The sequence below is a fragment of the Erythrolamprus reginae genome, chromosome 2, assembly GCF_031021105.1.
Source record: "Erythrolamprus reginae isolate rEryReg1 chromosome 2, rEryReg1.hap1, whole genome shotgun sequence".
NCBI classification, from domain to species: Eukaryota; Metazoa; Chordata; class Lepidosauria; order Squamata; family Dipsadidae; genus Erythrolamprus; species Erythrolamprus reginae.
The window spans coordinates 129,474,400-129,501,370 of NC_091951.1; the positions used below are offsets into that span (position 1 = coordinate 129,474,400).

The 26,971-nt window shown below is 33.4% G+C and overlaps 1 protein-coding gene across 2 annotated transcripts in view; it reads left to right on the forward strand.

The window, feature by feature from the left end:
- SLIT3 (slit guidance ligand 3) overlaps nt 1-26,971 on the forward strand; it is a 505,354-nt gene that overhangs the window by 294,666 nt on the left and 183,717 nt on the right. For both annotated transcript variants that reach the window (XM_070739462.1, XM_070739463.1), the window contains 2 exons: nt 926-997; nt 20,982-21,053. In XM_070739462.1, the coding sequence (XP_070595563.1) occupies nt 926-997; nt 20,982-21,053 (144 nt within the window). The remainder of the gene's footprint in view (nt 1-925; nt 998-20,981; nt 21,054-26,971) is intronic.

Here is a 26,971-nt window from a genome sequence, read left to right on the forward strand (position 1 = left end):
ACAATGAATTATTCTTCAATGGGCAAATCACATCTCTGATCAGAAATGGCTGGTTTGGTGTAAATTCAGGACCAATCGCTGCAATCTTTTGTGTACAAAAAACAAAAAACAGGTCTGGTTCTGAAAGGAGTGGTCTCCTTTCTTCCCTTATTTGATCTTGCTTATACAGTATTTGAACAGGTCTACTCCCCTATATCCAAAGTAACTGATTAGCTCCAAGTGTGTCTACCCTGACATTTGATTTGATGATTAGATCTCTCCTGCTCAGGCTGGTTAGAAATGTGTCAATAGTGAGGCCTTCCAGATGGGGCCAGAAACAATGCAAGCGAGCATCGAACCACCACAGACATTTGATGCTTGTAATAATAAAAAGACTATACAATTAGATTAGCCGAGGCTAATTTGGAATGGGTATATTCCCTGTACACCCTGGGACCTCCTGGGCAGATAAAGGCTTGAGATTTAGTAGTCTTAGGATGGAGAACTACAACTTCCAGTAAAAGGAGAAAAGCAGCATTGTGGGAGGTCACGGGGGGAGCAGCACAGTGACCTCCAATGATTTACAGGCCTTTAGCTTAATGAAATTGTTTCAGTGACATGACGGTAAAAGCTCATAATGGATTGGATGTCCTAATGTAATGAAATTATTCCCTTCTGCCTTAGAGGGGGGGAAAAGCACAATTAATATTTACTGAGACCTGACAGGCTTCAGTGTGCTGTAGTATGCAGCTCTTTTAGAGAGTCAGTGAGAAGAGACAGAGCAGCGTGGCAGGCTACCAGCAAGCTTTCGCCCGGTGACAAGCAAAGACTGCAGAGAGGTGGAGGGGACACCTTGGTGACAGGGAAGCTGAGGACATGGTGCTCCAAGGCAGCGTGGCTACCAGGCAAGCCTTCATCCTTTCCTTTCCTCCCTTCCTTCCTGCAGGCAACTGGACAACAATCAGATCAGCTGCATTGAAGATGGAGCTTTCCGAGCCCTCCGTGACTTGGAGATTCTGTGAGTTGACTTTCTCCTTTCTCTGGGTGTGCGGACGTGTGCGCGTGCCTGCATGCACATGCACAGCCATGCATGTTTATGTGTGCATGCATTGCAATGCTTTTATTTTTGTGGGGGGGGTTTCTCTTGGTCAACCTCATCATTCTTCTTCCCCCCACCCTCTGCTTTCTAGCTAAAGTGCACAGCCAGCAAACATAAATTTGTCACCCGCTGGTTTGAGGTTATTGTTAATTAAACCATAAAAGAAGATTTGGGTTCTTATGGTTCTAAAGAGCAGAGATGAAAAGCTATGCTGCTTTTTTATGTTGAACAGATGGGATGTAATGATTTTGTAGGACCTGATGTTTTGTACACTAAAACCTAAAACCTTAGCAAAGGATGGGCTAACAGGTTTGACTGGCACAATAGTGGAGGCAGTTTACAGTTGACTTAGGAGAGAGCATAATTGCCCAACATAGAGAAAGGCATGGAAGTGCAGTACAATAGCTAGGAGAACATCCTATTGTGAAGACTATGAACATATTACCAACTTCATAGCTCTGTTTAAACATCTGTAGTTTAAGTTAGAGGCTTCGTATTTTCAAATAATTTATTTGCAGCAGGTTGAATTGCCACAAACCTAAGTTATAAATGAAGACTATTTTGTGAAAGGCTTGTTAAGCATTTTAATTCAGAAAATCTTTTTACAAAGGGAATAATGCATTGCAAAAAATATATGCTTTCTATAGATGGACTATTTGAGCAAACATTGCTTGGGCTTAATGCTAACTTGTTCTTAATTATTTTTAATGATCAAAAGTGTTTGATGATAAAAGATTGCGTAATTGGCATAAATTAGAGATTTTAAGATGTCAGGGACAAATTCTTTTTTTCTGATATGTCGAATTAGGCTCTCAAACGTTATAATCTGAAGATACAAAACTTTATTATGCATGCCAACAAATGTTCTCAAAACTTATTTGCCTTTTAAAACATATGATGTTTCAAGCAGAGCATGGAGTAAATGAAATTAGGCCTTACCAGGTGCTGATGTTAGATGTGTATAATATTAGCTTGCAAATTGGCTTTTTAATTGGTCACATTTAAACCAGTACCCTATTAACATCTGGAAATATTTGTTATGAATTTATTCTACTTTGCCTTATCTGAATGTCATGTCCATTTCCTTTCTTCTGTCATTGAATCTGATTGAAAAAGAAATGAGTTTTGGAAACAAGGGCAGGTGTATAACGTGTTGCTGTTTACTGTAAAAAATAGTCAAGACTTTTCCAGGTTGAGCTCAATTGTTGGTGGCAACATAGATACAATGATGTAGTTCCATGGCAATGATATGAAAGTGCTTTGCCATTGCTTCCCTCTAGTATGGTTTCATATCCAGTATGGGCAGTGAACGGCTACCAAAATTTTTACTACCACACTGTGGGCATGACTTATGCATTTTCTTTCAACGTCTTTCAGTGCAAGATGCTCTGGGGTGAAGCTCCATTTTTGCTACCCCACTGCGTTCCCCCCCCCCCGCTCCGGGCAGTAGCTCACCCTGAGTGTGGGTAGTGCTGTGGTATTCTCCCATTGAATGTAAAACTAGGCCTGACCTTAAACCTTCTGACTTTTGACAAGGCTAGATAAGTGCTGCCATCTGCTGACAACCTCAGTTTCAATTCGGGATGTGTTATCTTATTTATTTATTTGAGTAAAATAGAATAGAATTTTTATTAGCCAAGTGTAATTGGACACACAAGGAATTTGTCTTTGGTGCAGATGAAGTTTGGTGAAGTTTGAATTAGGGATGTGTTATCTTCTTTATTTATTTAATGAAGGGGACAGCAACAATCCATTGTGTTAATTTTTTGGCATTTAATATTGGTAGAGTAATCAGTTTCTATGAAGCATTAGTAATTGTATTAAAAAAATTAATCTCATTGAAGATTCACCCAGTACTTCTCCTTTATTTTTATTTATTTATTTTTGCTATTTAATTGGGAATACTTTTGTTTTTAATTGCAAGAAATTTAGTATAAAAATGTATTTTATCACCGACAAAATTTTGAATTCTCTTAATATCTTTCCTTTAAATCACTTCAGTGTTTGAAAACTTGCTAAGCGTGAACAATTTAATTTTCATTTTTGAAGCCCAGACAATTATTTGGCGATATGCATATCTATAAATACACTGTGTAAATGTGTATGTAAAACGTTTAGATAGCAACCCATCTTATATCAAACTTTGGAAATTTCCAATCAGCAATTCAAATAATCTCAATAAAAAAGAGCATAAATAAAATGAATATCATTAAATAAATGTTGGTTTTAATAAAATGAGGTTTGTATTGCATTGATTTAAATTACAGAATTTGATAAAAAGGCAGCTTTAAAATGCTCACAAAATGTCACTCACTAATCTTAAAAAAAGAAAACAAATGGAAATCTGAAGATGGTCAGTAAAAACATGTATAGACATTTTGTTGCCTAATTTCTGTTTAAATAATGCTCGATTACTTAAAATATCTGGAAAAAGATATGAAGTTTTACTTACTAAATGTTTTCTTCATTCATGTGATATTGTTCATTGATACCTGTGATCAGAAAATTATAGAAGCCGATTATTAAGCTCTGAATAATTCATATAACAACTTGTGTAAGATATATTACCTTCCTATAATTTGAGTAATAAGACTTCCCTTTTATTAAATATACCCTCATAATACTATTGGAACACTTTCCCCCAATATTTAGGATTTATGGCGAAAAAGTTATTTCACAGTCTGCATCATTCATTTATATTTGACAAATATCCATTTTATTATTAATATGAAATCTATATATGGATTTCCAATTTTTTCGGGAGCTTGTTTGTTATTTGCCATTATCAAGCACTGGATTAAAATTAATTTGTTCTCTAAGCCAGTGATTTTCAACCTTTTTTTAGCCGCGGCACATTTTTTACATTTACAAAATCCTGGGGCACACCACCAACCGAAATGACACAAAATGACATTCTAACGCAGTGCATACTATAAATATAGTTAATAATATTGTTTCTAAATGTATTTATACTCACTTAGTGTAAAACCTGGGACTGTTTCAATGAACACAAAAGGGATATCCTGGCAGGAATGGTAGTTTGGGGACCCATGTTTAATTTCCCCATGGCAGACCTGACTATGTCTCATGGCACACTAGTGTGCCGCGGCACACTGGTTGAAAAACACTGCTCTAAGCAATGTCTAATAACTTATATTATTCATTAACCTTCTTCTCATAAATTATTTGGATACTGATTTGTTGTCTTTGCTTCATACATTATATAATATGGTTTATATCGTTACTGTTGTGTCTTCCTTCAGGAAGCAGAAAGTATATAGGAAATATAGCTCAATAACATTCAAGGAATGGCACTGGACTAAAAGTAACCAATGTTATAGAATTATTATGCAAACTATTTTGAGGGGCAGATGAAGAAGTAGAATATAGAGATATAAGTAACCGGTAGTCCTCAAGGTAGGGAAAGAGATTCAAATCTTGAAAATTTTTAATTTAATTTTTTAATTTAAAAAATTGAAGTTAAATGGACTAATTTTAATGTATTCAATGCACTAATGCATGTATAGAAGGATAATATTCTTTTCAGTAGCAATCCCTTCTGCTTTATTATACTTTTATGATGAGTATCTGATATTGTCTAGATCAGTGTTTTTCAACCAGTGTGCCGCGGCACACTAGTGTGCTATGAGACATAGTCAGGTGTGCCGTGGGGAAATTAAACATGGATCCCCAAACTACCATTCCTGCCAGGATATCCCTTTTGTGTTCATTGAAACAGTCCCAGGTTTTACACTAGGTGAGTATAAATACATTTAGAAACTATATTATTAACTATATGTATAGTATGTACTGTGTTAAAATGTCATTTTGTGTCATTTTGGTTGGTGGAGTGGCCCAGGATTTTGTAAATGTAAAAAATGTGCCGTGGCTCAAAAAAGGTTGAAAATCACTGGTCTAGATCAGTGATTTTCAACCTTTTTTTGAGCCATGGCACATTTTTTACATTTACAAAACCCTGGGGCACATTGGGGGGGGGGGGCTAAAAAAGTTTGGACAAATTTTTTTTCTCTCTCCCTCCCTTTCGCTCTATTTCTCTCTCCCTCCCTCTTTCTCTCTCTTCTCTTTTTCTCTCTCTCTCCATCCCTCTTTCTTTCTTTCTTCTTTTTTGCTCTCTTTCTCCCTCCCTCCCTCCATGTCTTTCTCTCTCCCACTATCCCTTCCTCTCTCTCTCTCTCTTTTCTTTCTCTCTCTTTCTTTCTCTCTCTTGTTTTCTTTTTCTCTCTCTTTTTCTCTCTCTCTTTCTTTCTCTTTTCTCTCTCTTGCTTTCTTTCTCTCTCCCTCTTTCTTTCTTTCTCTCTCTCTCTCTTTCTCTCTCTTGTTTTCTTTCTTGCTTTCTCTCTCTCTCTCTCTCTTTCTTTCTCTCTCTCTTGTTTTCTTTCTCTCTCTGAGCTTCGCGGCACACCTGACCATGTCTCACGGCACACTAGTGTGCCACGGCACACTGGTTGAAAAACACTGGTCTAGATCATAGTTCTTTATCCAGAATGCGTAAGGCAGGAAAGTGATTGTGGATGGAAAAATTTCTCCTTTAAGAAAGTGAAAACTTGCTTTTTGTGTTTGTGGATGTCTTTGTACACTAAAGCGCACATCTCAAAATATTTCTTTTAGTTATTAGATCTCTTTGAATTCTCACTGTTGGGAATCCAGTTGGATTATCTGGAATACGTATACCATTAGTTCAGCATTTATCAGTTAGGGATACTTGTATAATGAGTGGCATTCCATAGCTGACTTCATTGAAAAAAATACCTTTGAAATAAATATGGAGAATTGGCAAGTTTATGGCTGTTTAGCCTTTCAGTTCCAGATTATGCCTTAATAAGATTTCCCTTGATCCTTTCCTAGGAAATTAAATTTAAATGTGGGTGATTATCATAGGTTAAAAGCCATATTTAGGGAAAAATGTGATTATATCTTTGAATTAAGCTGTATTTTAGCTAGCAGCTTATAAAAGAATCATATTTTGTACATTTTGTTACCAACATGAAAATCTACAGGGACACATGCATTGTGCTGTTCCCATGAATAGCTTACATTATACATTATACATCCTGCACATGAATTTTAGTTGATAGTCATGAAGTATCCCCTACTCTAAAATTAAAATTAAGAAAGGCGAAATGACTTGGCATTACAGATGGTAATATATTTCCTCCACTTTTTCCTCTTTAAGAAGTCCCACTTCTCATTTTGTGACCTTTGACACTCCTTTGTAGAAACAGTACTGGTTTCAGATTATTTTTACACCTGTAAGTTGAATTGTGAGGCATAATATATGTTGCTTCTAATTGTTAATTAAAATTGTATTCTTCATTACCAAGAATAGAACTTTTAATTATTTTACTTACCAACCTGTCGTTTTGTGAGTTATGTATTTATTTGTATCTAATTAGATGTGGTGTTTCAAATCATGACATAATTCTAAATAAATGAGGTGTCATTGCTTAATGAATATCAGTGAATAGCAAAAGGATGTGATTTGTTATTCTATTTTGCCAACAAGTATCATCAGTTTAGGCAATTAGAATTAAATGTGGATTGTGTGAGTTGCATTCATAACTGTCACTATGAAAGCAGCATATTTAATGAAGAATTTATTCTCTGTTTATATAAGTCTTTAGAGCCTGTCTTGAATTGATATGGGATACAGCGGGTTGTTTTTAAAAAATCTTTGTTTAGCTATAATTCATATTTAGCACATATATAATAAGGGGTATGTTTGAAACATGAATGCATAATTGGCATTATTTTGTGTAGAATGAATTCATTTTATTAAGTTTGGTATATTGAATTTTCACATGGTTGAAGTAGAAATAAATTATAGTGGCAGTAGTGATTTGTTTCATTTAAAATCAGAACACATGAAGAAAAATCAGATTTCCTAATTCCCAGTCTATTTTCTTTCCACTTGGAAGCAGATCAGAAGTCACACCTGCTTTTGGCAGATTGTTTTGAAGACATGTTCCAAGAGATTTGTGTGAAGATGGCCAGTTCCTTTAAAAAAAAAAAAAAAGCTCCACTAACTATCTGGAGATGTTCCAGGAGAAAGCAACATCAACATACCCACTAATTTTCCTTATCAGTCCCTGTCCTATTGCAGATCATTGTGGTAAAAGAGTAATGTGCTGGAAAAACATTCGGCTAGCAGCTTCAATTTCCTTTTTTGGAATCAGATTAGACATATTAGAAACCACAGTAATGTTGGAAGATCAGTTTAGAAGAAAGAGCATCTTTAAATATACATAGAAACCTGATGTAAAAGGGCCCATACACTTATAAATATCCAAGAATCATGTTTTATTTAGTAAGATCCTATTTTGTCTACCAGAATTTCCTGACAGAAATTATTTCCTGACTATTGCACATGCTGGAAATATAGCAGCAAAAAAACAGCTGCAAGATACTATCAAGGTGATAGATTTTATATTGTCTACCAGCAGTGAAAAAAATATGATGAACTGGCTTAATTTAGACTTAATTAATGTATCTGAAAAATCCCCAAAGGCCCTAATGGTAGTTACTCTTCATCCCTCCCAACAAAAGAGCATCCCTAACTTTTTTGATTAGTGGATGTTATGAATGATTTAGTATGCACTGTCATTCAAAATTATTTATTATAAATTCAAAAATGTAATGATGAGCCTTTTGATGAAACTCTGGCACCAACATACACATCATGTATATGTTCAGCAAACAATGAGAATTTAGATTTCTCAGCATAGATGGCCAGACAGAAAGACAGACAGATAAATAGACAAAATACTCTATTTGTAGAACCATAAAAGTGGAATGGCTTATTTAGGCATTGCAATCCAACCCTTGCTTGGGTTTCTGAGGCACATTAATTGGGAGTTTAAAATATGACTCCTGTTAGATTTTTTATGTGATTTTAGATTTGATGTTTTTTAGTATTTTAAATGTTAGTTTTCTTGCATATTTTGTATTTGTTTTGTTGTAAGCCGCCCTGAATCTCAGGAGAAGAGCGGCATAGAAATCTAATAAATAAATAAATAAATAAAATAAATAAATAAACTGAAGAAATGAACCCATTTTTAGGATAATTGTTTCATGCCCAAATTCTATTTATTGTTCAGATATTTTCTCAAGCATTTAATTGAATCAGCCTTACTGTAATTTTCATTTATTATTCAGTATCCCATATTGTAGAAAGGCAGAGACATATACTCCTTTTATATGGTATTTATATGGTATTATAAGGCATATACTCCTTTTATATGGTATTATAAGGCATATACTCCTTTTATATGGTATTTATATGGTATTATAAGGCATATACTCCTTTTATATGGTATTGTTTTGTCATATTTTAACAAAGCATCATAATCTGGAGAAGAAATATAGTCATCTTTCTCATTAAAAAAAAGTCTAATCTAAGACTTTAAAAAGAAATTGATGATGGTGGGTGAATATGTCAAACTCCATTTTCCATGGAACAAATAATAGTATGGATGTACTTTAAAGTGCCTCAAATTGTTAGGAATTATCTTTAGTTTTTACTGTTTCTATCCATAGAATGTTTTCCTCTACTTCTTCCATTGTCATTGTAAAATGTCACAATTGTCATTGTGGCAATCAAATGCGCTCAATGCAAAGTACTGTATAAGAATTTCATTGATGGTGGGCACAATGTCAATGTATATTGATTTGAGATATGACCATTTCAATGAACATTTATCATTAATTTTAAAAAATATATCTTATATTTAAGCATCAACATTAGCAAAGGGCAATGCATTTTGATACCTGAATAAAAATCTAAATATTTGATGCATTGAACTACAATAGTACATTAAGTAATTGAATTTATTGACCCTTAATCAGCAGCCACATGTGCTTTTATTTTCAAAATGCCATGTGGTCTTTTAAAAATTCATCTTTCAATGTGTAAAGGATATAGTGAATTTTTTATGCTATTGGGAACTAAAAACATTATCAGGTAAAGGGCCCTCAGTATAATGGCAATTATTTTCATTCTTATATTTTGTAAAATTTGCAGCACAGTATAGTTTGCATGGAATTTTATGGGCTGATATTTAGGCTTCTGGGGAAAAGTACACTGCAATACCAGACATTTATGATGGGGTGTCTAAATTCTTTGATGAAAATCTTTTCTTTATCAAAAATCTAGATCTTTGCAATGAAGTTTTCCTTCTTTATTAGTAATGAAATGATCCAAATTTAAATGAAAATTATTAATTATTAATAAGGATGATGATGATATTATTATTAATAAGGATGATGATGATAATAAAACATCTAAAGAATGTGACATGTTTCAAAAAATGGCCACGGATTTATCTGATTATTTTCATATTTATTAATTAATTTATATCATAGAATATTATCTTCTATCTTCTATTGCCCTGCAGTTTGACTTATAATAAGAATTTAATGCTATTACTTTACTGAAGCTTAAAAAAAGTCTAGATCATTTGTTTGCCTTCAAAAACTAATTGGGATATTAATAACTAAATAAACTATATAGCTTCAGTGTTTAAGCAAATAAAAATAAGATTACAGTGGAAGACCTTTCACAGAGCAGATTATCCCACCATATTTTACAGTTCCCAACTGGAAGTATTCTGGCCTTCTAGTCTCTTATGATATGCATGACATTATTCACCAGCTCCGCTTTTCATCATTTTTGGTAAAGTACTTGCATTAATCAGTTTCATATTTGCATTTGGCCATGCGGTAGTGCATGGACTGCCGCAATGCGGTCCCTATGACACCATCTTTGAAGACCACTCAGCTTCTGCCAAACCAAAATGAGTTTGCCAGCCTGCTGGGCGGGGTTAGAGGAGGGGAGCTTATTTTATCTCTTCACCAACTGCGGAAGCTGCCTATTTGCGTCTTGGTGTAATTCAGGTGAGTTTGTGTTATCTTAAGATCCATCTCTTGCCACCTCTCCTGCATTGGCATTGCTAGCACTCAGGTGAGGCACTTAACCGTTTTGATTTGAGTTTATGGGACAGACTTCCTTTACTAATGTTATTAAAATATATATTCTAAAGCCAAACCAGCTATGTTTATCAAAACCGTGGCAAATCATATTTAGCTTATTTTCATATTTTTGGAGTACTATTAGAAAGGGAGTGGCATTGTTAGATTAACTCTAATTTATTTATGCTTTTTTCTAAATCTTTTTTGGGGAACGTAACACAAATGGAACACAGTAAGTATTCAACATTTATATTTCCATTTTTTTTTTTAGTTTTCTAATATATTGTTTAATGGTAAAGAATATAGTCTAACTATTGCCAGATGAAGATCTGGGAAAGTATTTCTTCTATCTAGGTTGAAAACTTAAGAAAAATTAATTCAAAAATTATATTTTTGGATAGAACTGAATTACATTTTGACTTCAACATTGTTTTTTATATATTAATAGATTTGATAATATGTTATGAAAATATTGTAATTTAATAGGGTCAAAGTCAAAGTAACCTATTGTAAGTAAGGTTGAATATGTGGGCTCCATGTTCAGATGCCATGTTGAGTTCAACTAATTTGATTGGTTCAGGTTTTGCAAGAAGCTTTATGATGTTTTGTTCTGGAGGCATAGAACAACCTTTTAGATATACTGTATATATGGTAATTAGGATTAAAATAATTTTACTTCTTAAATGAATCACTTTTTTGAGACTATATAAATAACAGTGATCTACAGAATGATCTCAAATGTTGAGGATATAGATAGGTTTGAATTAACTTCTTTAATATTTGGAGTGTTTTGCCCACCATTAGTTTACATGTCTTCCCTATACTTTACGGCAATTTGATTTCTAAAAATATTTTTAATGCAAATGTGGTTATCTTAAAATTATTGGCTTTTTAATAGAGACTCGCTAGCTACATCTACATCTACATTTTTATCTCTTTACTCCAATCAAAGCATCAAATACTGGTGTGAGTTATATTCACTCTTCCTTCCATGTTAACAAATAGCAAGGATTTGAAGAAATAAACTTCATTTCTAAAATATTTGGTTATGGGAGCAGCAAGATCATTTCCTTTCTTCCTTTGCAAAAGTAAATGAGAGCTAGATGTTTCCTGGCATCTTGCAGCACTTCTCTGGAGTGGACTTCTTCTCATAGTTAGAATAATCAAAAGACAGGATTGAAAAGTAATTTACCTGACTTTATATTATACAGTATTAGATAGCTACTACATATGCTTTAGATCTTCATTCTCTGCCATTCAAGACCCCTAGTGGTCATGCTCAGACTATAAAGTTAACATTAGGAGCATGTTATATGCCGCAATGCGACACTTGAATATGATAGGAGCTGGAACAATGCAGTCTTTGGAAGATAATAAATATCTTCAGTACTGTGGTCAGAAGACTTCTGAATAGGTCTTCAAACCATTTTTGCTTTCCTTTTGCCAAAAATGAACCAACTTATTTCTGCATCTTTCTATCAGCAGGGGTACAAAATTAAACAACTGATGTGGTAGAGCTAATATGCTCAAATATATATATATATATTTTATGAGTGTTTTGCTCTTTATACAAATATAAAATGTGTCTTTTAAACATGCATGGAAACTAATATATTTTGCTTAGCTTAGCCATTTCGATTTCCTATTCAATAAATTTTTATTTTATTTTATTAAATTTTTACCCTGCTGAATCCCAGCAACTCTGGGCTGTAATATCCGTGCATTACCTTCAATTCTTATTTCTTTAAGAAAAGTCAAAGGTAAGTATACTTTGACAACTTTCTACAGCAGGAGATTGATTGTTTTTTCTTCTAAGAATTACTTTTTCTGAATTTAAAACAATTAAAATTCTGTAGACTCAATTAGATTTTCTAATATTCACTTCCAACCCCTGTCTGTCAGATTGAAACAATATCTAGTTTCTTCTTCCTGTACTGGTGTGGGCTTAAGGTACAAAAAAGTTGCATTGAACTTCTGAAGAAATAAAGAATATGTTATTAATTTCAATTAATTTTATTCCATAAAAAATAATTGGAAAGTAATGATAATAGATAGGTTCTAGGTTTTAATTCTGTGCTACTTAGGTGGATTCATAAAATGGACTATAACCTTATTTGTACAGGTTTCATAATTAGTAAAACTGTACATATCGCTCCTCTCAAAGGATGCGATTAAATATTGATAGGTAGAATTTCACATAGTTTTATGATTGAAAAGATTATAATCTCAAAGACTTCTATTTTGAAGATGTATTTGTCACTCTCAATCTACTTAACATTTATTAAAAGAAAAGTTAATAAAATGTCTACATGCCTCGCTCTACCCTTTATTGTATTTTTACACATGCACAAATTAAGACACTCAAATTGCATGGGAAACTTAGTTTGTTCTTAATGAAATTTTCATTAATTCTTTGAAAGATCAAATAATTAACAAGCAATTTCTATTTTTGTTGGAGCTTAGAAAATGTTCGTCTAAAAGAAGTAGGTACCTTTTGTGTATTTTTGTACTTTTCTTAAAAATCTGGTACAGAAAGAAAGTTTTTGTTTTGTTATGAGAATATTTGTTATGAGAGTATTAAATATACAAGTCTACGGAAATGGGCGGCATACAAATCTAATAAATAAATAAAATAAATAAATGTGCTCAATCCAATATAGGTTTATACTTGTATTGTTTAAAAAGAAATAACACTTGAGCTACCGTGTTGTCTATTTTTCAGTGCCAAGATTATGATAAAACTGTAATTCACGTTATTAGATATATCAGATGAAAGCCTCAATGTCAACAAAGAAGCGCATTTTCATTGAAGAAATTATATGTGAGAAATGCATGTTGTTTGTAATGATACAACTAATAGCAAAGTTTTATTGCAAAACAAAAATAATTGATAGTGCCATGATTTAAAAAAGAATGTGTATCATTAAATCTATGCATTTAAGACCCAAGTGAAGAAACTCGGACTTTGTTGTTTAATGTGTACTAGTTTGGTATAGAAAATCATTTAGTCATTTGGATATTAATGAAAACTATGGAAAATATTGAAGTTGATATTTTTACCCTATAAAATAAGCTTACCGTACTAACAAATCTTTTTCACAACCTTTTTCTTCTTTTTCTCTTATAATTCTAAAAGGGTAATAAGTTTTTTTTAATCATTGTAATTATTATGGCAGCATTTTTTTAAAAAAATGTTGCAACTTGGGGAAAGATAAAATAAAATGATGTTTTTATTTTGGGTTTAAGTTACAGAGATTCATTTTAATACTAATATTATTTAATACAAATACTAATAGTCTGTCAACTTCATATAACAAGTTGAGATAAAAACCCAGCTATTGCTACTTTACTACTAAACTAAATTTACTACTTTACTATTAAATTAAAATGTCAAATTAATAAAAAAAATTAAGCTATAAGTCATCAACTAAACAGTTTGGGATATAATTGTGTGTCTGTTCCTTTGAGAATTATGAAATAATTCCTTTTTTCACTTTGTTCCCATTTCTGTAGTCTGTTAGTTCGTAAATTTAATATCATGCTTTGGATATTCCCTTCTGAGATTCACAGCTTTGTCTTTGCTCATGTTTATGTCTATACTTACATCTTACTCTCCTGACTTCTTTTGTTTTTTTCAACGTTAGTATCTTGGTCAGAGTATACAAAAATTTGCTGCTGTTTCTAATATCAAATTCCGCAAACTAAAATGATATCCTTGTTTTTGTAATAGTTGAAATCATGGAATAAAACATTTTGGGTTTTGTGAAAAAGCTTATACATAGTTTTGTTCATTATGTGTGCATAACATGAATAAATAAATTGACAAAAGTAATACAAATAATACAAAGTTTTGAAATTCAAATTTGAACTGAGAGAAAAACATCCCCCCCAACCCCCTCCCCCCAATTATTTGAATTGTCACGGGAACAGGTTCCTTTCTATTCACTGATTCCGTTTGAGAAGATATTGCAAAGAAAGAAATGAAAAAGAAAAATATGTGTGACTACAGACATCAGTATTGCAAAGCCTAGATATCTTTGAACGTTAGCCTGGTTAAATCCACTGTTTCTGTAACTTCTGAAGAGAACTTTGTTCTTCATTTCTTTCCTTTCATATCTGTTGCTGTGCCTCTCCCCATTCCCATTTTGTATCCTCTCTTCCTCTCTCTTCCCCTCTTAGTTATCCCAATCACCATCATATGTTTACTTCAGGGTTTTTTTCTCCTGCTTTTCTTGGAAAAGTAAAGATGGGAATAGGAGCATGGATGAGTTTTTGTGTTTGCATGAAAAAAGACAATATTAATCAATATTGTAAATAGTTAAGGTGCTAAAATAGGAGTGAGGGAAATATATTTTTTCTCCTGGGCACTGCTGTGAGAATCCAAGCAATGGGTTAACTTTGGTTGGTTGTCACAGGACTGAGTTATTTTTAGAATGAAGCATGCCCTCTGTTCTACTGGTCCTAGTCTGCCAGTTTTAGGATATCCAGTTCTAGACTTCCCATAGATAAAGAAGCCACCTGGTTCATTGTCTTTTAGCTTTAGAGTGGGACAGTGAAAAATTATAGCTATCAGCTCATGTTGGATGACTAAGATAGATTATGACCATTCAATGGCGAGCCCTTTGTTCATTAATTCAGGTTTCCTAATAATAACTCTCATACTTTTTCTCTTTCTGTAAGTCTTGTCCTTGGAATGTATTTCTTGAATCCCCAAAGGTGCTTTTTTCAAAAGGCATCTGGACTTTCTTGGTTGTTGTTTTTTCTCTGAAAACAAGAAGCTTCTTGGATGAGAAGTGAAACGTTATTTTAAAAAAAACAACCCAAGAATAGAATAAGAGTTGTAAAGGACCTTACAGGAGGTCTTCTAGTCCAACTCCCTGCTTAGGCAGGAAATCCTACACCATGTCAGACAAATGGTTATCCAATCTCTTCTTAAAAATTTCCAGTGTTGGAGCTTTTACAACTTCTGCAGGCGTGAAGATAGTCCAGTTACCTTTTTTTAAAAAGCACCTTTATGACAACTGGATGATTGAGAATCTCAATAGACTATTTCTGGAATGCATATATGTACATGTACATGTATGCATAAAAATACTTATGATCTACTAGATCGGCAAGGACATCAATTAAAATTGTTTTCCGCACAGGTTGACATAAGCTGGACATTACAGTGGATGTTTTTGTTGTTTACTCTTGGGTGGGAGCTAAATTCAGGATCAATTTTTCAAGCAAATATGACAATATTGAGATAAAAGTAATATGTGAATTTGGTGTGACTTCATAAGCATGGCTCTGAAGTTTTGATAATAACTATATAGAAGCAGTCTGTATTCCAAATGTGTTTAAAAAAACAGATTTATTCCAATATTTTATAGTTATCAAATCCAGGTCTGTATCATTGCACTGAGGACAATTTGTTTAAAAAAATCATCATTAATAGAAATAAATGATAAAATATATTTTACAACTTGGAAATAATTTAGTAAGTATGCTCTCAGAATCCCAAAGAATTATATAGATACTCATGTGTGATTCCAAGTTCTATCTGTGATATATTTAGGAAATAAGGCTGTGAGATCATTTCCTATCACATTAGGAATTAAATTCTAATATAATCAGGTATCTTTAATATATAGTGGAGAGAAAAATGGTTCCTTCTTGTGTCATAATCAGTGGTACGAGACTTGCAGAGAAACCTTTAAAATGTCAAAATCTATGGACACACAAATAATATGGTCGTATTAAAGTAAATTATCTTAAACTGCTTAATATTGAAGAAATGATAACTGTGGTATTTTGTTGTTCTAAAAAAAAAGACAAAACTTGTATCAATGCAAGCATGGTTGAACCAATTATTTAGCTTTTAACAAATGGTAGAGAAATGTTCCCTTTCACCTAACTAAAACAAATCACTTATTTTTCCTCAAAGAAGAGCAATAGCTTGCATTAGACTTATTTCTAAATATGACAGGTAATAAGTGAGTGCACACACCCTCTCACATTTACAAATGACTTATTAAAAAGTAAATAAAGATGCATAGGCTGTGTATTATTTATGTTCTGCCTAGCACTTGTGTTTCAGTATTCCTTTACAGATTAAAATGTTGCTGATAGTTGTAGTAGAGCCAAATGCCATATAAAGTCCTAGTGCTTACTATCCAGGGGCTTGAATGGATAACAGTTCTTTGGTAATTATGCTAGATGCTCATTAGTGCTGAACAAGCACTAATCAAAAATTTAATCAACCATATCATTTATCAATTTGATTAGTTGTTTGGGGTAATCGGCTTCAGAAATTAAATGCAACAGAAAATTCGATTCTGTTACATTCATAAAAGTCTTTCTTTAACTCTTACTCATCTCTTTAGAGAGGAACAAGTTATGAAATATATTTCTGTTCAAAACTGGTATACAAAAAGTAAATTGTACATATTCTTTTGATACATAGACATTTCCTTTGAGTAAAAGCTTTGAACATAACATTCCTTCAAGAGGAAATAGACCTATTTGCATCATAAATTATTGGGAAGCATGTGAAATCATTATTAACAGATCTTTTTATGAAAACACAAAGTCATTGTAAACTTGTTTCAACACAATATCAGTCTTGTATTATTATTGTAAACTCTCACATATAGGCAAAGAAAATAATTTTATCTTGACTCCTTGATATCACTGCTGAAAAAGCTAATTCTTGACCATGACATGGAATAATTCTCAAAGGCTATTATATGTCACAACATGCTTATAATTAGAAAGCTGTAATACTCAACTATATTACTCCTGGATGCTTAGACTTGTTTGTATTGCTTTATCCATCTAAGGGCAATGGAATTGTCATGTTCCTTTTAATTATATTTAGTGGAGCAGTTTTGACAGTTTATACACACCCTGGGAATCAGTCCTAATGTTTTCACTGGCAACTATATGTAAATATACTTGTCTTTCAATCTTTCACTAGTAGTCATTTGCTCACCAAGATGTAATATGTTTATTACCTTTGGCAAAGTTGAGAGAAGTAGAGGAAATCATGCTTGGCATGGCTAGGAAGAAGTAGAAGAATGGAATGACAATAGATAAGGCAAATGGGAGTGATTATGAAGATAACTGAAATGGTCTTATTAGAATTATGGGTTGATGAACAAGGATTTTTTTAAAAAAATAATATTTGAAAAACATATGTAGCTTTCACATAACGATCCTGGGTAACTCTAAACCATCAATAAAGACAAGAATAATAATAATAAATAATCTCTCCCACAAGATGTCAGAACAATCAACCTCTTAGCCTAATTCTTGAAGTAAGAATCAGATCTTCGCCACTATATTTTGACTCTCAAGAGTAAGATATTTTAAAAGTCTGGCGCAACTAGAGAGACGGCATGCCTCCAAGGTCCTATCAGATGGCAACATTAAATAACATGGATTTGGAATATAGATCCTGTCTCTTCAAGTGAGACAGGCAGATATCCTTGATAGTATGTTGCAGCTCACATAACAATACTATAATTCAGACAAATGGTGAGATACTTGTCCTTGTGCCTCCATTCTGAACAGGTTTGGGATTCTGATTTTTTAAGAGCAGTTCCATGAAGAACGCCTTGCAATAAACCAATCAGGACATGACTAAGACATGAGCCACATAGGCCTGTCAAAGCTTTGAGGTTTTGTCAAACAAACAAACAAAAAACCAGTAGTACTGTTACCAATCTTCAAACTCAGTTATTTATTTCTTTAGCACATTTATATAGCTGCCATTTCATTTAAAAACAACTGTAAATGGCAAACAACAGTTATACTCAGGGGTGGGCTACTGCCCGGACGGGGGGGGGAATGCAGTGGGGTAGCGAAAATGGAGCTCTGCCCCAGAGCACCCAATTTGCATTGAAAGATGTTGAAAGAAAATGCATAAGCCATGCCCACAGTGTAGTAGTGAAAATTTTGGTAGCCCTTCACTGGTTATACTGTATAAGTCTTATGGAAAGAGCACCATTAAAAGATATCATAATAGATTTCCAATAATACGGGAGCAAAACGTCACATACTGACTTCTGTCTTATACGTCACAGTAGCTTAATATCTGGACAAGGAAATTTAACAACTTTTATTGATTTAGTATTTTTTTTTTAACATAAGAGGCAACCCATTTGTTTATTCATGTGTAAACTTACAAAGATCTACTTTAAATAAAAAACTTAATTTCTTCCTTGGTTGTTTTTATAGCACTTTCTTTGTAATAACAGACTATTATCTAATAAATATATAACTAACATTTTATTGTTTTATTGACTCAAATTTATTGTAAAGTTTACTCTGGCCATCTTTAACAATGGAGGTTCAGTAATTTATTAACATGAGTTTCATCTTGTTCTGGTTACCTTTGTTTTATACAAGTTTATGAATATTCTCCTATGGTTGTGGTTCTATTTAGCATTCATAACCTTTATGTAATTTTATTATAGGTTATCTTTCATAAGTGCTCAAAACTTCTAACCCCCCCCCCCCCCCTGAAATGTTCTTATTTTTGTTTCTATTGAACACTTGAAATTTAAAATGCCTGGTAGTATTTATTTTATAATGGGCCTAATTTTTCTTAGCCATGAAGTTCTTAGTGCTAACTGAGTTTGGTTGTTTTCTTGCATATATTTCATTTTCCAACTTGGTAATAAATTCAGTGTATTTCCTTAGCTATTTGGAGATCAGCTGCAATTGGTAGTAGTTGCATTACATTGGCATCCTTCAGTATCGAAAGACTCTGGACTCCCCAGAACATGAAGCCTGGCTAGGTTAGTATGGAAGGTAGACTGTTATCCAAGCAGCAGATTCATCTTTTCACGTCGCTAAAATAATCCAATGGAATAGCATAGGCCAATACGATTTGTTCCAGTTATGTCACAGGACTTATCAGAACGTGGCTGTACACAGTCATGAATTGCTTCCGGGACTTTGGCTCCAAATTTTGCCTCAAGGTTTACTCCTAAAGCCTTTTCCAATGAGGTTTGGAAGCAGTGGAGGTTTGCAGTCAGAGTTTCCCTTTTCCTGGTGGTTGACCAGGGTGTCTTTTGTGTCTTGCCATACTCTTAGCATACCATATCACTTGTAGAGACTGCCTTCATGACCATGGACCTAACCTAGTAGGATTCATCTGCTCACTCCACTGGAATTTGTCTTCACATGCTCAGGATAGACAAGTCCCTATCTTATTGAAGGTCAATGACCCAACAGCTACTCTCAACCTCGTTTGGCCAGCCTGTTGAAGCTGTTGCCCAGGGTGTGGCTGATGTGCATGCTATAGCTACTAGGAGCTACAGATGAGAGCTGCGTGACAGGTGGGGACCAAAGATGAATGAGCTACCCTAAAAGCTGCCCTAAATAAGCTGCCGTAAAAGGACAAGATATGCCCCTACACCAGAGGTGCTCCCCCTCCCTGAGCACCACATACACTCTTTGGTAGTAGTATTATTTGGTAAAATAAAGATATATGTATTGACAAGAAAATACATCTAAAGAATCATTAATATACTAATCTTCCTTACATTGAATTATGAACACCATGAAATATTCTAGTTCTCCCATATCTTCTCCCACTCTTACTTGAAAGCCTTATAACTGGTAATGCTAAAGGGTGAACTTAAAACCTCCCTGATTACTTGTACATGGCTTATAAGTGATTATTAATGAAAAATCATTTATGATCATTATAACATTAAATATTTTATACCAGGTGGGTGGCTTTGCTTTCACTAACAATCTATATGTGATTGAATTAAATCAGTTCTAGTTTGATTTCCACTTTTGAATATTTTCACACTTGTTTATTTGTGGTTGCATAAAAGGTAATAAAATAAAAATGATATTACAACTGCCAGGAAATTTATTAAATAAATGTAATTGGAGTGGAAACCTCTTGTTTTGTTAATAAGGATATCTGAATTGAATAATTTGATGTTTAACACAGAACAATTGTTCAGTTGATGGTTTGCCTTAAACATTTCCCTTTATTGTTTTCCTAAATATGAAGTTTATACATAATTGTTCCTCTTACATTACATTTTTCCAGAATACTGTTGAAGTGTATTTTCAAACATAGTCTCCTAGTCAGGTGATATTATATTGCTTCCTTTGGTCACTGTTGGAAAAAAATGATGTTCCAGGACTACAAATTAAACATGTGTTGGCAATGCAATTCATATGAGGATTGACTTCTAATTGGAAGTACAAAAGAATGTCTTTCAATCTTTACATAGGGATAACTATCTGAGTTGTATCTTAATTATGGTGTTTCTATTCAAATATTAGCATACTCCACTTGACCTCTCCCTGATTTGTTATGACAGTAATTCTTAATATACATAAGAACATAAAAAGAGTGTTGTTTATTCAGTTAAAGATCTTTATCCAGAATACTATCCACAGTGGTTAGCTAAGTGCCTTTGAGAAGTCTACTAGCAAATCATCACCCCTCTTACTTGTGTTCTTCAGCAATTGATAGTCAAAAGAAACAGATCCAAATTAGTTTAGGACTGAAAACTCAAGACAGAGATGGGAATGGGGAATATTCCAGAATTACATCTCCTTTGGTTTTTGGCTTAGTTTATAGAGTATAGAAACAGAACTTATACTTTTGTTATTGATAGTATATTATATTTACATTACATGCATTACAGTCACTCAAATAAAGAGGACTTTATTTTAATCAAAAAGTTACTCATTATGTGTTGTGCTTGAGATATTATGAGCCTTTTTGTTTGCATGTATCTGTATGTAGTTATTGTTATTTACAAGAGAAATGCCTTTTTAAATCTGCTTCAGTTGTTCATACGTTGCTTTCTTTTAACAGATTAAGGCTGGTTCCATAAATAGTACTGTCTTAATATTGCAACTGATGCCATCTGTGTTTGTTTTCCTTTCTTTATAGTACCCTCAATAACAACAACATCTCACGCATCCCTCTCACCAGCTTCAACCATATGCCAAAGATCAGAACCTTGTAAGTACTCTGTCATGAAACACTCCTGGCTTCGACTGATATATATGGGGACAGAGGTCTTTGTGACTTGATTCATAGATGAAAACAAAGGCAATGTAATATCTGCTTCAGAGACAAGTGGTGTTCTTTTGACTTCCCACTTTTTTTAACAGCATAAATTGCATGGAGAAACCTAACTAGAGATGGAAATAATTAGTGGAAGAAAACTTGATCTACCATTGCAGGTAGATGTTACTCAACATTTTTGTTTTTCCAGAGAAGCCAAGTTATTCAACTTCTATGCCACCCAATCCCGAAGGACTCATGGTGGTGTACAATAATAATATAAATAGAAATACAAATAGATACAGAGCAATAAAAAGAAGTTGAATATAATCTAAACTATATAAAACCTCATATTAAAAGAAACCCATGGAATATAAAGCAGTCATAATCCCATACATATATACCATTCATATAGTGTGGCCCTGTCAGTTGTTAGTTCATGTTCCCCCAGGCCTGCCGACAAAGCCAGGTCTTTGTGACCTTATGGAAGGCCAGTAAGGTGGGAGCAGTACGGACACCGGGGGATAGTTGCTTCCGTAGAACTGGGGCAGCCACAGAGAAGGCCCTCACCTGCATTGCTTTGTCGACGGGACCCGGAGGAGGCCAACTCTGTGTGTTCTTATTGGTCTCTGAGAGGTATGCACCAGATGTCAAGATATTCTTTTTAGCCCTATAAAGTGAATAATCAGCACAAATGTGAACACGCAGCTGAGAATAACTATGTCTGCCTAAACTATTTGGAGCAGTGCTTTGTGAAACAACAAGCACCTTTTGTTCTAAGTATCTTCTCCTTGAAATATATGGCACAGTTGCTTTGAAGGTTGCCAACATTGTTTGAATATATATACAGTAAAAGAGGCCAGGAGTGCCTCAAGAGAAAAGCTATTTTCTTATTCTCTTGAATACATTCATGATTCCTATTTGAATGCCTTTCATTTTTATTGCTTGTAAATTATATTTGGAATTAAATATTGGTGCCATTTAATTTTAACAGTGTTGAGATCTCCTCTGTGGTTCAGTTACATATTAACAGCATCCATAGTTTTAGAATATTTCTACACATTTAACAATGAATTCTTCTATTACAGATTTGTGAAGATTGATATTACATAATATCTGTCAGTACACATGTCAGTCCACTAGGATCAATAAGGGGTTCTTTTTTATAGTCTATTTCCTAAGTGCAAAAAATGCAAGAGTATCCTGCCATTTTATTTCTAATGGACTTTCCAGTTTAGAATATTAAAAATTGTGCAGGTAGAATCTTCTTTTAGATATCATAGCATTAGTACTATATGTGAGATATTATTGGCTCTAATTATCCATAATAGTCTCTGATTTTATTTTGGTTTTAGACTTAAAAGTATATGAATTAATTATTCTATGCAGAAACATTATTCTGGTTTTTGTTTATCCATCATTCGGTGTTTCATTTTTTTTCTAAGAGGAGGTAAAAGTCTAATTTGGTGAAGTTCACATAGATGGATGTGAGATTTTTTTAATTTTCTAGGGGAGACTGATAGACAGACAGACAGATAAAGAGAGAGGGGGAAGGAGAGAGAGACAGAGGAGAGAGGGTGGGAGGAATGGTGGGAGGGACAGGGAGAAGGAGGGAGGGAGAGTCAGAGAGAGGGATAGAGACAGAAAGACAGAGCTCATATATTGCATTATCCAATGGGCCAATGATTTTCAGTGTCCATGGATACCCTTATTTGAATTAAATCTTACAGGAAAACTGTCTAGAGAAAACTGTTCTCCCTGAGTTTTGCCAGACGGAGAAGCAGAGATAATTGCACTGTTTACCCTACCCTTCTTACAGAAATAAATTAAGTTCTAAAACACCCCTCCACTCCAAATTAAAAAATAAATGTCAGCACAGATATAGATTGAGATAGGAAAAACAAAAGTATATTTTTCCAAAGGAGAAAAGTTTCAAAAAATTGGAGTATAGATTTTGGCATATGAGTTTGTATTAATTAAAAGGTGTTTATATTTGTGTGAATTTTCATGAAAATATTCTAAGCTTTATCTTGACTATTTCAAATCGATCAGTAAACGTGATAAGCTGATAAGGTCTTCTGCCATTTTCCTTTTAGTTTAATTTTAAAAATGGCCTTGTATGTAGTTCCCTGGAGACTTATATTGACTAATTCCCTTTTACTGTAATTAAAGTAGAAAACCATGGGGGGGATCATAAATGGGATTTCAAAGAGAGTTTTTATATTGAATTTTAACTATTACGTGTTATGAAACTTGAATGTTGACACAAAAGGGATATTCTAGAGATTTAATTTAGCTGTAACTAAATATACACCTTTAGAAATTACAAAGTACAGTATATTCATTCATCTTTTGTATGATATAAATACAGTCACATTCATTTTAAAGGGGCTCTTTCAATACATGAATCCTGCCAAATAATTTATGAAGCTTCTTAACAGTCTTGCTCTTAATGAAAATTGTAAGACCTGAATGATAAGAAAAAGGTTAGTTTTTTTATTTTAGGTTTCCTCTATTTTGTTGCAGTCTCCAGTGTTCATCGGACCAAAACAAAACAAACAAACAAAAAGATGTGCCTAATAATATTTCCATTTAATGTCATCTTTTACCATCAATTTCAACCTTTCATGTTTTACGAAATAAATCATTATGTCTGGAAAATTGAGTACTTCATTTAATTTCAAGCTTGTTTGAAATTAAAAAAAACTGTACAATAACATTGCAGCACTTAATTCATGTGTCTTACAATGATTAATCTATTATTTTATGGATTTCCTAATTTCTTTTGTTGTTGTTGTTTTGTTTTATGGCTTTGTTTAAACATCCTCATTTAGAACTAATAAAAATTGCTGTGCATTGATCGGCTTTCATATCCATGATGAAGCTATATTTATAGAAATTATTAACCTGCATTCATTTTGTCTCATTTTATTAATATTGACTTCCTTGTTGTATTTGCCGCAATGAATGACTGCAGAGATATTAGGCTGTCCTCTTTTGATGATTAAAAGAAACCCAAACAATTCTAGTACACATATATTGGAGACTTCTTTTACAGTTGCTCCTTATTAAAGTTTTATATTTCTATAAGATGGTTAAAACTTGACAGATTGTTTTCCACTGGTTAGTCTCAAGGGAAAATTTCTCAATACATTCAATATGTTGTAGAATTCCAACAGAAATGATATAGCTTAAAACCCAGAATGCAGCCTGGGTACTGAGCATAGGAAAAGAAAAATGCTTTTTAAAAAATAAAAAATAAAACTAGTTTTATAATAGAGAACTGCCAGATAAATGTTTTCAGTGTTTGTTACTAACTAATATAATATCTGGTCTGAGTAATAAACTCCATGCAAATTAAATAATATGCATACCTTGTAAATATGCATAGCTTGTACAGTTAATTGGCTCAGTAGCAGCTAAATATATATACATATACTTATACATGCATACATACACACACACATACACACACACACACTGGTACATACATTATTATTATTATTATTATTATTATTATTATTATTATTTATTTATTTATTTATCAGATTTGTATGCCAGCCCTCTACCGTAGACTCGGGGCGGCTCACAACAGCAATAGAATAATTCATATATACATACATACATACATACATACATACATACATACATACATACATAGATTTTGAATAAATGTGATGACACCTTCTGCCTACCAGACATATAACAAATGAATCACAACTCCACCATGTCACTCGACTGGCCATATGTGACTCGGCCAGCCAATCAGAGCGTTACAGCACAGCCATCTATCCCACTTGAGCCAGCATTCCAACCCCAAACACCACCACCCCAATTATTATAAGGAAAAAAATGGCAGCTCCAACCTCATTTTGTTCACAACAGTGCAAAGGCCAGGACATGCCTGAAGATGATGAGTGTGATCTCGTCGAAACATTGCAAAAATACTCTTGATACATGGGAAAAAACCAAAAACAGTACATACCTACACCTGTGAAAATCTGCGAAAACAAATTTGTGTGTGTGCGTGTAACATATTTTTACTGATAATTAAAAGGAAGGGAAACTACTATAAATCTATTTCTAGCTTATTTGCTCTCGTCAGGCAGCCATACCCTTACTGGGATGGGTATGACTACTTGACGAGAGCAAATAAGCTCAAAATAGATCTTTATCAGCAAAATACAGTATATTACACTTATAGATTATAGTTGTCGGCTATTAAAAAAAAGTTTATCTGCCTTGGAATATGGGCCTTAGTGGGGCCGAGAGGTAAAAGGAAGCTGTATGCTCCTCCCATATACTAGGGTGACCCGACAATATATATATAAATATTATATTATTATTATTTATAAGAATTATTATTTATTAGATTTGTATGCTGCCCCTCTCCGGAGACTCGGAGCAGCTCACAACAATAAGTATAACTATTAAGTATTATTGTCTGTCTCATAAACTGTATATGGTTTGTTGTTATGCCCTTTGATAAAAGGGCATTATAAATAAACGGTATATATATATATATATATTATTATAATAATACTGTTTATTTATAATGCCCTTTTATCAAAGGGCATACCAACAAGCCATATACAGTTTATGAGACAGACAATAATACTTATAGGTTAATAAATATCCCCTCCCTCCCCCATATCCCACATATCCTGCACCGGGGTGGTGCAGCAGGTAGAGTGCTGTATTGCAGGCCACCAAAGCTGACTGTTGATCTGTAGGTCAGCGGTTCAAATCTCCACCGGCTCAAAGTTGACTCAGCCTTCCATCCTTCCGAGGTGGGTAAAATGAGGACCCAGATTGTGGGGGCAATATGCTGGCTCTGTTAAAAAGTGCTATTGCTAACATGTTGTAAGCCACCCTGAGTCTAAGGAGAAGGGCGGCATAAAAATCAATCAATCAATCAATCAAATAAATAAATAAATAAATAAATAAATAAATTCCTCATATCCTGCAACATACAATTGATAAAGACAGACAGACGTTTTTAAAAATTATATTTGTGTGTGTCTGTCTGTCTGTCTGTGTATACTGTATGTGTGTGTATATATATATATATGTAGATTGTTCTGAGTTCGGGTTTTGCCCTGTGTAATATTTTGCATGTCTATGCGACGTTTCGGTGAAATCACATTCACCATCATCAGGCTGAAGTTCCAAGCTTCGTGCTGTTGTAAAATTCCATTTTACAACAGCACGAAGCTTGGAACTTCAGCCTGATGATGGTGAGTGTGATTTCACTGAAACGTCGCATAGACATGCAAAATATTACACAGGGCAAAACCCGAACTCAGAACAATCTACATACATATACCCGTGAAAATTTACGAAAACAAATATATATATATATATATATATATATATATATGTATATATGTATATATGTATATATGTATATATGTATATATGTATATATGTATATATGTATATATGTATATATGTATATATGTATATATGTATATATGTATATATGTATATATGTATATATGTATATATGTATATATGTATATATGTATATATGTATATATGTATATATGTATATATGTGTGTGTGTGTGTGTGTGTGTGTGTATGTATGTATGTATGTATGTATGTATGTATTGTCTAGCCTTTGAAAAACAAATATATATGCTTTTTATAGTGGGGGTACTTTAGTGGTAGTGCTACTTAAACTTAATATTATGCATAACTGTTAGATGACAGTGAAAAGATATAGAAAAGTCTAACTTCATTTTTTTACAGCTGGCTAGCTGACAAACTTTGCCTTGCCAGTCAGGACCTCAGACTTTATTGAGCCTAGCAAGGACATAAATTTTGGAAGCTTCCCAGGGGGAAAAAAATGCCTTCAGGCCATCAGCAAAC